General features: G+C 38.8%; 1 protein-coding gene across 4 annotated transcripts in view; it reads left to right on the top strand.

Annotated features, from left to right (window-relative positions):
- The window catches only part of DAAM1 (dishevelled associated activator of morphogenesis 1), a 183,755-nt gene that overhangs the window by 138,663 nt on the left and 27,851 nt on the right, over positions 1–17,241 (top strand). For all 4 annotated transcript variants that reach the window (XM_033187876.1, XM_033187879.1, XM_033187878.1 and 1 more), the window contains 6 exons: positions 317–455; positions 741–799; positions 3,991–4,178; positions 4,701–5,000; positions 5,306–5,413; positions 13,587–13,693. In XM_033187876.1, coding sequence (XP_033043767.1) covers positions 317–455; positions 741–799; positions 3,991–4,178; positions 4,701–5,000; positions 5,306–5,413; positions 13,587–13,693 — 901 coding nt within the window. The remainder of the gene's footprint in view (positions 1–316; positions 456–740; positions 800–3,990; positions 4,179–4,700; positions 5,001–5,305; positions 5,414–13,586; positions 13,694–17,241) is intronic.

Here is a 17,241-nt window from a genome sequence, read left to right as displayed (position 1 = left end):
GTTTTATGACAGCCAAGTATGTGTGTCTACACGGCTTAAGGGTTGTTACAAAATTTTTTCAATGAAACAAATTAAAATTTTGATGTTAAAAATAAAAAGTATGCCTTACAATCCATTTAGAAAGGGGTAGAGGGTGCCTCTCAATCAAATAAATGATCGTTGCATGTCAAAATTCCATACTTTGGGAAGCATTGGTGCAGATGTTATAAACATCTCTCTGGTTCGGTGGCTCTAAAGGGTGACCACCATTAACAAATATTTGTCCTAGCTTAGAAACAACTTGAAGATTTTTTTTCACTGTTCTTTTCTTTTTTAGACAAGAGGAGTGGCAACACTGTTCAGTACTGGTTACTACTAGATAGAATTATACAGCAGATAGTTATCCAAAATGACAAAGGACAGGACCCTGACTCCACACCTTTGGAAAACTTTAATATTAAGAATGTCGTACGAATGTAAGTCTTCTCTTGTTCTGCTGCCTGTGAGATAATGGTGACAATGTAAGATATTTATTTTATCCTACTTCAGAGTAACAGCTGGGAGAGCCGAAATGTTCTAGGGGTCAAATATGAGTTACTATACACCTGCACTATATCTAAGTAACATCTGGTCTTAAATGGGTTTTAAGCATGCACTGACAATTTTCTCTGCAGTAGACTATTTTTGTACCTAGGGAGAATGCAGTTAGCAGTGGACCTTTTATATTTTTTGTAATAAATGCTCCTTGAACTCTTACACAGGTTGGTTAATGAAAATGAAGTTAAGCAGTGGAAAGAACAAGCGGAAAAAATGAGAAAAGGTAAATAATAAGGGCCTGATAAGAGAAGAGGCTGTGTTATTGGTTATTGGGTGACCTTGATTTCCATATATTTTGAAAATTTACATTGATATTTCTTGACTTGGTGCAAGCAGCCTTTCTTTTTCCATCTTTTAAGGGAATTTTGCACTGGGCTTCTTAAATTGAGCTATTTTAGTTGTCATACTGATTCTCAAATATCTTATCCTTTTATTATAGTCATGTAAATGTTTTGAAAAGCTTATAGCATTTGCTGTTCAGTATTCCTTAAGTCAAATTTTCTTAACTACTAATAATCCAAACCCTTCCCCTATCCGTCATGGCTCTTTAAATCATACTGGGTTTTAAGAAATATAATAAGGGACTTGAGGGATTATCCGAAATTTTCAAAGAGAAGAACAGGTCACTTGGTTTCAATAATCCAATTCTGTCCATGACCTTGATTTGGTACCAGTTATAAAAAGAGAAGTCATTCAGAAAACCAGTGACCATTGCTGAGATATGTGTTATGAAACATTAGCTGGCCAGCTATTAGTGTGTATTTGAATATGTCTTTGATATTAATCCTCAGTATCAAATGATAGGAGAGACATTTATGTCCATCAATGTGCCAGCCATACAGAGAAATGTATGTAATTTTCCTTCCTGTTTTAAAATATTAGCAAATTGAAGTTGGCGCCTTTGTGGAAACAGTCATACTGCCAGCCACCATGCTCTCACCATACTGGTTAATTGACTTCCTTTTCCTTTTCCAAGTTATTCACTCACAGCCAATGAAATACAATAACGTTCACCCCAATATTTAATGTGCTGGAAAGCAGGTCCAAGAGATGCCTAAGCATTTCCTTTTCTTTCATCACATTTCCATTGAGCAGAAAAGCAGGGCCATAACTGATATCAGAAAATACCAAATGTGAACTAACTGCTGTTATGTTACAAGTTCCTCATATGTATTCAGATTGCTCTCAAATAAGTGATACTGCACATGCATTTTTAAAAATAAATTTCAGAAACCGCTACAAAAATAATAGAAACATTGACTAAATATCAGTGTAAAGGGATTAAACGAAAAATAGTCAATGAGTGGATATTTTAGGAATACACTCTAGAGCATGGAGACTCAAGTGTGCAGGTTGAGGAGAGCACTTACGATGTAAGCTTTCGAGTCATTCATTCATTCGTTCATTCGGTGAATACTTGTTGAATGCGTGTGTCAGACACTGTGCTGAGCTCTGGGTCGGAGTCTCAACTCTCCCCCTTACTAACTGTGGATGGGCTAAGTCATTTCCTCTCTTCTCCCCCAGTCTCCACCTTTGCAACCTGAGGATTAATCCTGACTCACAGCATGGTTGTGAAGATTAAATGGCAAAACAAATATAAGAACATTAGTATAGTGTCTGGCACATACTAGTTGCACAATAAATGATAGCCACTGTTGTAGGAGTTAGGTGGCTGAGATGGTGCAAAAGAAAATCACCAATGTCAGTGGGAGGAACAGGTTGTTTTAATGTTTTAAAGTGAAATCATGGGTAGAGTCTAAAAGAGGAAAGATTATAGTTAAACGTTAGTTTTTTTTTTTCCTAGAAGCTTCAGGTGACAAAATTGTATTAAAGAGGGCATATTTTGATAAAGTAGTCCAAGGGTAGAAGTGATAAGGAGACAGAAGTTCTGTGGACCTAAAAGGTAGAGAATATTTGGGGAGAATTCTCTTTAGGGCAGCACACCCAGGAAGTGCTCAATAAAAGCTTAGTGACTGAGTGGTAAATAGATACCATTTGTGGAGAGAGTCATTTAGGCTGGAGCTTCCCAAACCTGGCATACATCAGGATCATCTAAGCCCTATCATCTACATACAAAATAGACTTCTTGGAATAGTATCTGGGGAGTCTTGAAATGTTGAAACTTCTCAGGTAATTCTGAAATACAGCCAGCTTCATCAAAAGCTAATGACCAGTGAGAGGAAGGCAAGTTTCTAGTCCTGAAATTGTGAAAGAAGAATGAAATGGAGATAGAAGAAGGAAAATGGGATCTAGAGACGTCATTTTTAGATGTATTTCTAGAGAACTTAGGGAAGCAGCAACAGAGTGGTAGAAGTGGATTGTTGGCAAAATCCAGGGATTTTAGTGGCTTGAACTCCTCTCTGTAAACTCTAATTTGGGGGAACTCAGGAGAGAGAAGGTCAGAGATAGAGAAAACAAGAATTTAAATGTGTTACCAAATTTCAGAAATAGAGACCAGCTCTATTAGTGTAGCTCTGCCCCAGTGGGTTATACCTCTAGTGGATTTATTGATATAAAAAGAATAGGAATTGGGGCCATGTATTTGAAATAAAAATCCGCAGCCTAAACTTTGTTAGTTCTCTTTTCCAAAATTCATCACGCCTTTCAGCAAGCTTATATTCATTGGCAATGTGAATATGCATTATGCTGAATTGGATGCCCTGTTTTATTATAACAGGATTGAGGAAGTCAGTAAAACTACAGCTGAGAGTCAATGTTTTTCTCCCCCATGTTACCATGATTCTCGCGTTCTACTGACACCACTCCCCTTAAGATATTTAATACTGAGATAACATTTGCTTTCATATGTCTTAATAATTGTTTACTGAAAGCATAAAACACTTACTTCAAGTAGCCTTCTGAGGGGAGATGGGAGAAGTGACTCCCTCTGGGGACAAACCCTGGGTCTGATGGCAGCTCTTCCTCACAGGTAAGATCCTCCCTTCCAGCCTTTCTGCTGGTTGGACGTGAGCTGGCAAACCTAACTCATAAAAGCCAAACTACTCTTTGTCTCATTTCTAATTTGTGAAAAGAGGCCATTTGAATATTTATTTTTTTCCTCATATTGCTAAAGAACCATTTTAATGACAAGATTCTGAATCAACTACCAAATAGGTACCATTCTCCTCCACAAGTAGTCACTCAGACTTCTGTTTTGTATTTAGAACTGTTGAGTATAGACTTCTTCGGTCTCTTTACAGAACGTAGTTAATAACATTGTTCATCCGAAGCTTACTCAAAGTACAAACATCGTTTAGCCTTGAGTTGCTCCCTTTGATGGAGAAGAGGAATAATATTTACCTAGTAAAGATCCTCATAATCTCTGCCATCATCCTCAGTCAATTTTTTTTTTAGAGAAAATGCTTCAGCTTTGAAGACTCTCCTGTTTTCTTGTCCAATTGTTTTCACGTGTAGAGCACAATGAGCTACAACAGAAACTGGAAAAGAAAGAACGAGAATGTGATGCCAAGACTCAAGAGAAGGAAGAGATGATGCAGACCTTAAATAAAATGAAAGAGAAACTTGAAAAGGAGACTACTGAGCATAAGCAAGTCAAGCAGCAGGTGGCGGACCTCACAGCACAGCTCCATGAGCTCAGCAGGGTGAGGTCGTCCGCTCAGCTCACGGGCAGCTGCCAAGGCCTCACTGACCCTAGAGCCCCTCACCCTTAAGTAGACAGTTTCATACTGGGGGAATAAAATCTGAAATGACTCATGATTAATCCCAATTAGGAGAATCACTCCCTCTGCTATCATGTAGGCAGTGGAGGCGGTTTGGGGGGTGCATTTTAAAATACTATACAAATCTAAGCGCAAAGGAAATTGTATTAGCTTCTTAAAGTGAAAACTGACTTCATGAAAACCAGACTGTCTGTGATGGTGCAAGAAGTGAGAGAGATATGAATGCATCCCAGACAAGTACTTGAGTGTCAGATACAAAAGGTTGACGCAATGGAGTCCGTGAAGGCCCAAAAGAGTCCATTCGACTTTACCGATCTTTTAAACATTCTCAGAAGGGTGAATTTCTCTGTAATATACATTTCAGGCAAAGTTACAGACTCTCAAATTATTCAATGAATTTACTTCTTCCAATGATCTTTTCTTTTCCTATTTTTATCTTTTCAGAGGGCCATCTGTGCTTCAATCCCAGGTGGACCCTCACCTGGAGCACCAGGAGGGCCCTTTCCTTCCTCTGTGCCTGGATCTCTCCTTTCTCCCCCACCACCCCCACCTCTACCAAGTGAGATGCTTCCCCCTCCACCGCCTCCCCTCCCTCCAGGAGGCCCTCCTCCTCCCCCAGGGCCTCCTCCCTTAGGGGCAGTCATGCCACCTCCTGGTGCTCCAATGGGCCTGGCACTCAAGAATAAAAGCATTCCTCAGCCCACAAATGCCCTGAAATCCTTCAACTGGTCTAAACTGCCTGAGGTAAGCCATTTGTTCCAATTTTCCCTCTAATGGATAGCATTAGCAGCTCACTGTGTTGTCACTGAAAGGAAAAACAGCCCTGACTGTTCAATGATTTCATTTTCTAGTGTGGACCCAGGGTTCTCACTAGCTCAGATATTTAAGTGATAAAGCTTCTGAAATAAATGACACATTGTTTGAAACCCACTCACTCTAAGTGTCTGGTAGACTGAAAAATTTGGGATAGAAGCACTTTTTAAATAACCATGCCTGTTCTTTTTATGTATAACTGTAAACTATAGCACTTATTACATTGATGTTTCTAGAACAAACTGGAAGGAACAGTATGGACCGAAATTGATGATACAAAAGTCTTCAAAATTCTAGATCTTGAAGACCTGGAAAGAACCTTCTCTGCCTATCAAAGACAGCAGGTAACAGCATATGCCCTCCAGACACCAAAAAGGTAGAAAAATCATGTCTTATGCATGATCCCTGGCCCATCAGCCATGGCCATGATGTGACAGGCATATGAATTCTAGGCTGTTGGATCTATCCTGTCCATGTCCATGTCTCTGTCCAAGTGCCTGTCAGTTGTATGTGAACAGTTGAAGGTATATAAGCTCCTTGTTAGGGAGTTTCATATCTGGTATATGTCTAAGACCTTGTCTCTATTGGTGTAAAGAATTTTGTATGCTGTCACTTGTATTTAGTCAAAATGGTTCACCAGGAGAAAGTAGAAGAGTTAAATGACTTAAATTGTCACCCCACAATGTTTGTATCTAAAGCTATTTTGGTTCATCTGAATTTTTAAAAAATACATATCAAATGGTTACCATTTGAAGCAGAATGCTTTGTGAAATGGATGGAATTTTGAGAAGTACGAAGGTTTTTAAATGACTATAATTTGGCCAGTATATGGAACTTAGGAGTTTTTACTATATGTCATGAACAGAAGTGGGGTTGTAAAGGCTGAACAAGTGGGGAGATGGCAGTGGTGCAAATAGGACCAGAGACGCTACTGAAAAGTGAGCAAAGCTTTTGTAATAGTAGCAAAAGCATGTGATTTGGTGCCTGCTGGTGCTCCACGTTGACAGGCATCACTATGTGAGTCCTGGTCACATCTGTGTAGTGCCTCTTGCTCTTCAAGAGGGCATTGTGATAGAGCCTCTTAAAGTTAGACCACAAGAGAATGCAGCAGGGTGGCCAGGTCTGGAGAGTTTCAGAAGAAAAAAGAAAAGGTGGAGTAGGATCCCAAATCATCAAAGTCTTGAGAAGAGAAAACTTGAGTCCAGTAGTGTGAGAAGAAAGATTCTTAAGTATGACTGAAGAAGAGGAATGATGGGGAGAGCAGAGTTCATCCTAAACAGGAACACATGAATGCTGGGCCTCTTACGGGGCTTTCCTTGGGCTTTACTGAGAGGCCCTTAACTCCCAGATGAATCATGGGTGGAGCATCCTTAAACAAGCAGCAGACTTCCTAGTTGGTTTCCTTGGCTTAGTCCCCAAGAAAGAGTGTATCAGAAAAGAAGTACTGAGCACCAAAAGAGTAGATGGACTCAGGCTAGGGGGAGGAACAAAAACTAAGGGTTTTTTCTTTCATTTTGTTTTGTTTTTCAAAATGGCCTTTGATACATCTGAAATGGGCGGGGGCGGGGGGAGGAAGCCAATATTTAAGTGAACATTTTCCCTTAAGAAAGGGAAAGCTTTTCTGTAATGTGTTTTATGCTAGTTTAATAAAATACAAAAATAGAGGCAGTTGCCTGCCATAGTGACATGAACCCTTAAAACAGGAGCCCTCAGCTGCCCACCCCTACTGTAAGTAGAAAGGCAAACTTGGGTAATGTTATACACACCAAATAAGGGAAAATGGAAAAAACACAATGGAGATAAGGCATTGGCCAATAGAAAGCAAAACAATTTATCTTTCAAAGGACAAAAGTTGTCTTTAGAGTCCTCGTATGGCAGGGACTGTGACCAGACTCATTCCTGATTGGCTGCAACATGCTGCCTCTTTGTCTGTCTGCTGTCCTGAGAAGGTGTCTCCTTGGCCTTGACATGGAATCTTGAGCCATTGTAGCAAATTTCCTGATAATTCAAATAATCTTCTAACCTGGCTACGTGTCCCATTGCTTTCCCACTTCAGTTTTGATCACTGATACTGTTCCGTGCCAGTTGCCTAATATGAAGATTTAAGAACGTTCAGAAGTAAATTAAAGGAAAGAAAAGCAACAGTTGTTCCAAATGATGCTATTCAAGTCTGAGCATGTGGGTTGCATTTATTATAAAGGCAGGTGGTTGAAAGACCTAAGTTTACAAGACTCATAATTAACTGGCTTTCAGCAGAAGGTGCAGAAGGATACTGCCAAAATGCTCTGGGACAAATATGTGGACAGTTCTCAAGAGCTCTGGGAGACAAGATTGCAGAAAGCCTAGCAATTGGGTAATTGTCTCCTAGCAACCAACACTGTTTAAGTAATCAGTAGGCATTCCAGTCAGGAGAGTCCAGAACATTTCAGTTATACTTAACACTAAGTAGACCGGTAAGTAGAATCAGTTGTGACCATATTTTCAATAGCACTTCCTGGAGAAAAATTTCAGCATTCCTGATCAGCTTGAGTAATTCAAGTAGGTTTTCCCTTTTGGTACAAGAATTTGAAATGAGAATTTTTAAACTATAAATATATTTTCTAAATAAGGATAATTTGAGCCATTTTATTGAATTTACTGAATTCTGATAGAAAATCCAAAGATGTGGACACTGTAGTTGGAATATATAGGACACAGTAAAGGAAATGGGGCACCTGTCATTGAATGTCCCCTTATCTCATGACCAATGGGAATACTCAAGACCTATGCATTTTCATCTCAGTCTTCGCAGTGCATTGTATAATTCACTTGAACTGCTCTCTTTTCTGCTCCCAAATGAATACTGGAGATCTGTTTTTTTCCATGATGTCTCCTCTTTCCTCCCTCCAGAGTCATGACACCCTGTTCAAACTCTCTGGACTTCAGCCAGTTTTTGGCTAGATACAATTCCCAGAGAGGCAAAGGAACATTACAAAGGTAATGGCATGAATACCATTACCTGTATGCATGCAACAGGAACCCTGCACAGAGTAAGATTTTGGAAAAATCTCAGTAATATCGGATTAGTATAATTTAGATGAATACTGAGAAATGACACTTATGGGATATATACAAATACACATGTATATGCACACACATATACATATACGCTTACACATATCTGCATAAAATATATCTAGTTGATTTGAGGAATCATTAAAATCAGAACTTATATTGTCTGCTTTGTATACAAAGTAATTCAAAGAACGAAAATGTGTTAAATTTTTGCACAGGCCCACAGTGTAACTTATAGTATAAAAGCAGAGATGAGAAAAAGCTGTAAATAACTATAATATGGACTACAAGATGATAATATTCAGCATCCAGTACATTCCTGATAACAAGTATGATATACACAGTTCCCAGTCTCATCAACCTTAAGATTTAGTTCTCAAGGAGCTCTTATACTTATTTTCTTCCTTAATGCTCACCCCCAACTCTATGAGTAGATATTCGTATTTTATAGATAATAAAAATATGGCTTGGTGTGTATTTAGTGACTCCAAAGGGACATAATTCTCAGTTTCACTTTGTTCTTCCCCATGGTTTTTATTCATTATAAATATCAGACTTTGTATAGGATTTTCTTTAACTCCAGCTTTAAGAACAAGACTATTCCTATTCAGAATTTTTTTTCAGTGCAAATATCAGAGATGTGCAGAGCTGATGATGTAAACTTATGTGCCACATAAAATGGGATCTAATAGCAGGCAGTTATTTCTCCACTCACATTCCAAAAGTTCGTTTGAAAAATCAATGTCTTGAATCTCAGGTCCTCTTTTCCTCATTGAAACTACATTATACATGATTTCCAGGTCAGCCACAAAAGACTGATTTAAATGGTAGCACATTGCATAGCAGTACTTTTCAGATACAATTAAGCAATATTCATCTCCATTTTGTGGGAAATCTTCATCCGTAGATGCTATAAATTAATTTCTCTCTATCCATACAATTGAATAGAGGGGAAATGAGCTAAAGGGACTACATTTACCTAAAGGGAGTCATATCTCTGTAGCAACAAATTAACAGCTCACTATCTCTTCCTTCCCCCTGGTCTTTGCTTGAGGACAGCCCTTCCTTAAGGATCCTATTGTCATCACATTGTAAAACTTTTCAAAGCCTCTGCTCTGGGTTAGGAACAAAGAATAACTGTGGTCCCAGGCTCCAGAATCCAACCTCTCCTGCTTATATGTAATACACGAGACATTTTGGGGGCTCCAGTTAGAGCATTCAATGATATCTTCTGATTTTTTGTAAATTATCATTTTCCTTTTTTATTCCCTTTACAATTTTTATTCTATAGATATAATTTTCACATAGAAAAATTTTATGATTTAAGATATTTATTTCAATAGGCTTGATCCTTAGCCATGGCACATGAAAACAGAAGAGAGAATTATAAATAGTGGTGTTTTTTGTCTTTTGTTTTTTTTCTTAAGACCAAATGTAAGTTCTATAACTGGGCCTCACAGTAAGAGTTAATCAGATGCAGGGTTTTATATAAATATAGTGTATGAATTTTTCTGGATAGAGATTCTGATTTTTACCAGATTTACAAAATTCTCAAACAGATTAAAAACCATTCACATCAGAATTATGATTATCTCTAAAGTATTGAGTCATCATCCCATTGTGGAATTCAATCTATAGCACTATCAGCACTGCTTCCTGAAAATGCAAGTCCCAACTTCCTATTTATACTCCAAGCCCTAAGCTTTATGCTAGAAATTGCCTGGAAAAACCAGACATCCCGTTAGGTGAAGCCAAATATAAGTGATTCTACCACATTTGACCCAAGCCAATTAGAAGTATCTTTTGTTATTTCCCTCTGATTTTTCAGTGAATAAGCTTTCAAAAAGAATGTTAACTTTCTTGAAACAGGCCTGGAAGCATCATTATTTCTAACATGCCCCTTTCAATGAACTCGTAAGCTTTATTATTTTATTTCTAATGTGCCAAGTAAAGGACTTTTAAAGAAGTGAAATCTTTAGGGTAATAATTGAAGAAACTCTAGCTTGGTATTCTTCATCCTCACCTCTAGAAAGAAAATATATTACATAGCTATTAACTGTTATACTTATTGCTGATGGTGGTCACAAATGGGAGATCTTGACCAGCTGTTTTTTCAGCTCAACTGAAAACAGAGTGAAAGGGGAATAAGTGGACTTGATCATCAGCCTGAAAGATGAAATAATTGTATTATTGTAGCTTTCAAGTACTGAGCTCATACGTACGTGTCAGGTACCTATGTGTCAGGTACTCTACACAATGCATTACATGATTGTCATGTTTAATCTTCACACCAATCATTTGTTAATTAACCACATTTTACAGACAGACAGACTGAGCCCCAAGCCACACACCCAGTAAATAACAGTTGCCTGATTCCACAGGCCTCTACACTAGAAGTCAGAAGTCTTAATTTCCTGACACTGGGAACTTATAAAATAGGATGAGTTGCCAGTGAACTTCAAAAAAGTTTCTTCTTTGAGGGTCAGACAGTAAGAGCAGAATCTAAGTTCAACTAGCAACTCTCTCTTTAAGAGAAAAAAAATAGGTTAAGATGACTTCATGGAGTTCACTTCACCATAGTCTTTTTTGCCCTTGAAAGGAAACTGCTTTTACAGGAAGAGTCCTAAGGAGCTTCAGAGTAGACAACTTGGCAGTTATAATAGAGACAAAAGAAAACTGGGATATCAGAGGAGTATCCATTGTTTTTCAAATACCATTCTAGAAAAGCAGCCCCTCCTTGTATGGCTAGAGCAAGGGGAGGACACATTCTGTTTCCCACTAGAGGAATTATGTGAAACAGCTCATCTGTGTAAAATTGGCCTTGGCAGTGCTGCTGAGACCAATGAGACCTTAAGGAATCTGCTGAGCAAATGCTGGTTGTGCAAGCTGTTGGCCCGAAAACTGGGGCGTGTTTTGCACACCAAAGCCTTATTCATTTCAGCATTGCAAAAATATGCAACGTATGCTGTAACTTTCTCACAGCGTGTCAGTTACATCTTCCTCATTCCCTTTTTCACTCCAAGTCTTTTCTAAAAACTATTTCCAGAAAAGACTGTTGACCTTGTATGCTTGAACAGCCCTGGGCAGTTAGGACAGGGCCACCAATGGCTGCAGAACACATGTATCACTGATTTTCTCTTAATTGCATGTTCTTTTTCCTCATACCTACCTGTAGCACCTACAGGCATTATTTGCACTTTATAGGGGTGCTGAGGGTTAATATTACTGACTTGAGTTGTTCAACCTGTCTTTTCTCAATCCATCCTTATAAGATGACAGGAGATTATTTCCATCAAAAAAAGTTTATTTATTTATTTATATATTTTTGGTTTTCCTATTAACAGTAGGAATAGTTTCCTCAAGTTGATGGGATTGATTGACATTCTCCTGCTTCAAGTAAAATCGTCATGTTGAATAAATGGAGCCAGTGGTCATTTCAAAGAGGATTTGTTCCTTTCCCAGCTTGGGTCTTTCTTAGGTGTTTTAAGCCGTGTCTTTTCTGCATTTGATTTTCCACCATTGAAAATGGGGTACGACAAGTGTCATCGTCTTTCTCTACCCTGAATGCTTAGTATTGTGCTCTTCATGGTATTCAGCCAAACTTTCTCATCTTCATCAACTCTCATTGATGATCCCAGGGGCGTAAATCATCTCTTACCCTACATCACTTGTTTCCTTGACTGCTTTGACTTTCCCCCATTTGTTGCTGTGACTTCTGAACTGCATATATCTGATTTGCCTTTTCCATGCCTCTGCCATGGCTGTAGGATTTCTTTGTGAACAGTAACTCCAAGCAGGTAAGTGAGCTACTACCTAAAGCTTGCTTAATATAACTCCTTGGCTCACTATAAGCTTGAAATCTCTTCGTTATCCAGGATTTTGTTTTTGTTTTTGTTTTTTACATAGTGTAATCTCATGTCTAGGTAACTCCACTTTGGGTTTCAACTCTTAAATGAATATCTAGAGATTCGCCTGAAATTTTAGCGTGAGACAGTTGACATTCGATCACATTGTGCCTCATATGATAAATTCCATGGTGCCTTTGTTTTCTGAACTGGTACACAGTTCTAGAGCTCTTTGGTTTCCTTATTTTTTTTAATGCTACTGTTATTGTTATAATAATTTATATAGTTGTTTGGTTTTTTCCTCCTAATTCCTGAGTGGGAAATATCTGAAAAAGGCTTGATGGTGTATATAAGACTTGGACTATTGTCTTCTGATAGAAATCAAGTACTTTTTGTAGATCGCATAGGCTGCAGTTGAATTTCGATGCTTGATAGGCGTGGTGTCTGAGCAAGCCAGATTGCAGTCACGTCACTACAAATTCATTTTCTTTTTAAACTGCAAAAATTTAAACAGTAGTACAGACTCATGTTAAAAACAGCAGTCTGATCCAAGATTTTGTAGTTTGTAGAACCAATAATGTTTGCTGTTCTCCATAAATTCACGCTGCTTGGTAGGAAAGTACATAGAATTTTTAGAACTTAAACAGACTTGAGAGATACTACTTTAATTCAGCCTCCTCATCAAATGAGGAAACTCTGTAGGTAAGTTGAATGAAGAATTCAGCTAAGATTCTTTCTTTGTGTAAAATATAGATACAACTTTGTAAAAGAAAGAGCTACTTAATAATCAGTTTTTTTACATTTTTAAAACACTGTAACTTTTTAATTTATTCTCACTGCTAATGAAATCAAACTTGTTATTTATCAAGTTAGCCTTGAACTTTTTATTATTACCAATACCCCTGAAGCTCAGTTTACTCTAACAGTATATTATATATATTTTTTGTCTGTTCCACCTGAAATTATAACTGGCCATCATAGCTTATAGATTTCTGTACAGCAACAGAATATGCAAGTAGTGTTTTCTTGTTAGTTCAGGTAACTGAACTCATGCCTCAAACTGCCCCTTCCCATTGTCCATCAGGCTCCTGAGTAATGAAAGGTACCATCTGGCTTTGGGAGCTTCCTGTTGTACATGAAGATGTTTGGGAGGTTTTATCGTTTAGCTTTTTTGAGTGCTCAGGATGCAAATGGTTCTGGGGTGAATGGGCCTTGCAAGTGGCTGGACCGGCAATGGCAAGCCTCAGCTGAGCCTGATTCATAGTGACAGTTCTTCTGTCTGCAATCCATAGGAATTTGAGGGACAAAGGGAGGGCACCACTCACTGATAATTTATGCACACTTAGCATCTTCAACTTAGAAGCACTTTGTTCTTCCAAATAATGCTTTTTCAAATGTGGGTGGTCAGCTTTTCTTATTATTTCCCTTTACCAACTAGACTGTAGCCTTTGTTTCAGTTCCACCATCTCTCCACACTCCCCACCTCACCACCTCAGCTTTGCCCATGTGTGTATGTGTAGAGTGTGTGCATGTGTGTGTGAACAAAAATGGAAAGTGTGTGTCTGAAGTCTGAAGGTCCCTGTTGGACTTTGATGGATTTCTTTCGTGCTCTTTACAGAAAGAAGCAGATGCCATTGATGACACTCTGAGTTCCAAACTTAAAGTCAAAGAGCTTTCGGTGATTGATGGTCGGAGAGCTCAGAATTGCAACATCCTTCTGTCGAGGTATTGTTGATGTTGAATAAACATTTCCAGTAGGACCAACATTTCCATTCTGTGGCTCAAAACCACATGTTAGTGATTTTGTTTTAATTGTACTCTGCTGAGGTACAGTTCTTTGGATCCCCTTCTGTTAAAATGAGAACAGCTCTTGGTGCTTACTTTTCTTAGTGGAACATATCAGAGCTGGATGCCTTCTTTCTCAAAGTTTAATTTCCACAGACTTCTAAATTTAAAGGCAGAACATCATAAGTCAATCTTTTCTTCCCAGAAAGCCTGTAAAATGGACTTGACTTTTATTTACACTTCTTGGCCTTAGAGATATTTTGGTCATTTAGTAGCATTGTCACAGAATCAGGACCAACAGATGAAGACTCTTTGTTTTATTTTGCTTTCTAATGTCACCGTTTTACATTTCAAGGTTATATGATTTCATGCTCTTTTTGAGCATTTTTATAGCTAAAAGGATATGTAAATCTCAAACCTCCATGAAATGCTAATTTATCCAGTTCAGCCCTGTTCAGAAATCTTTCTCATAATTAGTGAACCATCACAGCCTTGGAACTTGAAAAGAAGAAAGGAAATTTGGGAGCCTGGAATCTGATTGCAGCTTCGGGCAATGTTGTCAGGTTGTTCTGGGCATTTCAAATAGCTTTTCTGTATCTAGTTTCTTCTTTTCTCTAAAAGGAACTTTCACATTAGGCAAAGACCCTGAATGCTTATGGAGTGAGTGAAGATGTAAAAATCCTGAATGTTGAGGCTTTAAAGATGAGTTACATTCTGGAAGGAATGTTGTGTATGCACTGAGGCTGGTATAAGGCGACTTCTTTTTCAGGGAGAATGAAGAGAGGAAACGTAGTAGTCCTTATTATTTAGATGTTCTTAGAATGAATTTCTTTTAACACAAAGAACTGCTGCTTGGTTTTCATGGAAGTTGATTCTTAGCCAGATATGTATTACTTCAGGGAGCAAATGTTTCTTTCAGTGAAGAGAAATTTAACCTTAGTGAGAGTTTTGAATTTTAATGCAGCTAGTAAGGTAACCTGAACCATCCTGTTAGCATTTTATTTCTGGCTCTGGCTGAAAGCTGTGTAAATGGCCATACCCTATATTTATTCAGACTTTTATTCCATGAACTATGCTCAGGCTAGATAAAATATCTATCTGCCTCAGGAAGACACCACTGAAAACAACTTGAAGGTCTGCTTATTTTTCTTCTACAGTAGTCCCCGCCTTATCCACAGTTTCACTTTCTGCAGTTTCAGTTATTCACGGTCCAGTACAATAAGATATTTGGAGAGAAACTGCATTCACATAACTTTTTATTACAATACATTGTTGTAGTTGTTCTATTTTATTTTTAGTTATTGTTGGTCTCTCACTGTGCCTGATTTATAAATTAAACTTTACCATAGGTATGTAAGTATAGAAAAAAAACATAGTCTACGTAAAGATCAATACTATCCACAGTTTCAGGCATCCACTGGGAGATCGTGGGACATATTCTCCTCCAATAAGGGAAGACTGCTGTACAGTGTAAACAATTTGTTTTGTTACCTTTTTATAAATAGTATTCCTAGTAGCAAAACTAAATTAACTGGGAAAGTTGTGGAGTTTTTTTACATCCTAGAATTTCTCTCTGTATTTTATGCTTGTGCCATCCAGATGAATGCTTTAAAACGCTTGGCAAAGGGAGCTGTCACAGAATTTCTTTCTTTTCTTTTCTTTACTTTTCTTTTCTTTTCTTTTCTTTTCGAGACAGAGTCTCGCTCTGTCACCCAGGCTGGAGTGCAGTGGCACGGTCTCAGCTCACTGCAAGCTCTGCCTGCCGTGTTCACGCCATTCTCCTGCCTCAGCCTCCGGAGTAACTGGGACTACAGATGCCCACCACCATGCCCGGCTAATTTTTTGTATTTTTTTTAGTAGAGACCAGGTTTCACCATGTTAGCCAGGATGGTCTCGATCTCCTGACCTCATGATCCGTCTGCCTCGGCCTCCTAAAGTGCTGGGATTACAGGCGTGAGCCACCGTGCCTGGCCCAGAATTTCTGTAGTGTTGAAATGCCTTTAGAGTAAAAACAGTGACCTCGTTCCTTATTGACAGATTATTCAGTAGTACTAAGTACCAACCAGGGTAGTTACACAAGCTATAGATAAGGTTACATCTCTTTCTGGCAGATTCTCCATTCTGTTATTGAGGGAAGTCGTTCATATTTGTGGTATGTAAATTCCCTTGTTGCCTTAGGCGCTGACACTTTTGAGGTGACTTAGAACTTGAATGTATTTAAACTCTTTTAAGACAGTTTTAAGAACTGACCTCATATCTGTCAGATTATCAAGTAAAATCCAGTTTGGTGTATAAGTGTTATTACAGTGAGCACAATTAAAAAGTGTGTGTGACAAAGTAATTTTGAGTCCCATTTGACCTGTTGGCCATTGGGCTGCATTGATCAGGATCTGAAGCCCTCTCTCCCATGGATGATTCAGTGCCCCATCCTTTTGTGCTCAGCGGTCAGTTGTTTTACTCTCTCATCAGGAAAGCACAGAACGACAAGTTAAATGTTGTGGTAAAAGTGAAAAAATTAAGCAGATTTAATTATAATTTGTATTTTATTTAGTTTTTTAACCAATCAGCAGTTTACTTTTCATTCTTCCCTTTTTGTTGGCAATTTATTACTATGCAGAAAAGGAGCTGGGGACATGAAAGGAGAAAGAAATATGAAAACGTCTTCAATACTTATTCCCTTAGTCACCACTTTGGAGCATTTTTTTGCCCAGCACTGTGCTGAGTGCCACAGGACGTACCAAAAGTTAAGATAACGTTGCTGCCTTTGAAAGCACGTGGCTAATTGGAGAAGAAAAATGACACCTGTGAGATTTTTGTGCAGTTCCGGGCTTACACTGGTCTGACTGAAGGACACGGAGCTCAGCCATGTAGGAGGGGCACTAGCAGGGCTTATTGTAGAAAGTGGGCCTCAAAGGCAAGGACTGTTATATAACGAGAGGTGGGGTCAGGAAGGCAGTGTCAAGGAGGAGTGGAGCAGCAAAGACGTGGGAGGGACATAAGCACAGCTAGTAAAGAGAGCCCTGCAATCCTGGCAGAGAATTATCAATTGGATTGAAAGAAACCAGGCAGGAGAGCCCGAGATTCAGGCATTGTGCATTTCTAAGAGCATAAGTCAGCCCACGATCACATCATAACCTCCTCATCTATAAAATGAAGGTCATGAAGGTAGCAGCCCTTCAGCGGCTTGTGAGAATTCCTCCAGGATGTGTGCAGCCCTGGGAAGGGTGCCTGCATGGGAGCTGCCCAGTGTCCTGTTTATGTATCCATGGGATCAGAACTGGTGCCGTTTGTTCAGGAGGAGGACACTGTGTGTTTAATAAGGTTTTTTAGTTTGGTCTTTTGGTGTCGCAGGACAGGTTAGAAGGGGTTAACAGCTGGACCAGGGCAGCCATCAGATAAGGGTCTCTGTTGTCCAGGTGAGACCTGATGACTGACAGACAACCTAGAGAGAGATGAAGAAGCCCTTGAAGGCTGATTTTGTGCTTAGG

Source organism: Trachypithecus francoisi, unplaced genomic scaffold (genome assembly GCF_009764315.1).
Source record: "Trachypithecus francoisi isolate TF-2019V2 unplaced genomic scaffold, Tfra_2.0 Lachesis_group3, whole genome shotgun sequence".
NCBI classification, from domain to species: domain Eukaryota; kingdom Metazoa; phylum Chordata; class Mammalia; order Primates; family Cercopithecidae; genus Trachypithecus; species Trachypithecus francoisi.
The sequence above is the reverse complement of the archived record's forward strand: the minus strand, read 5'-3'. Positions and strand labels throughout refer to the sequence as shown.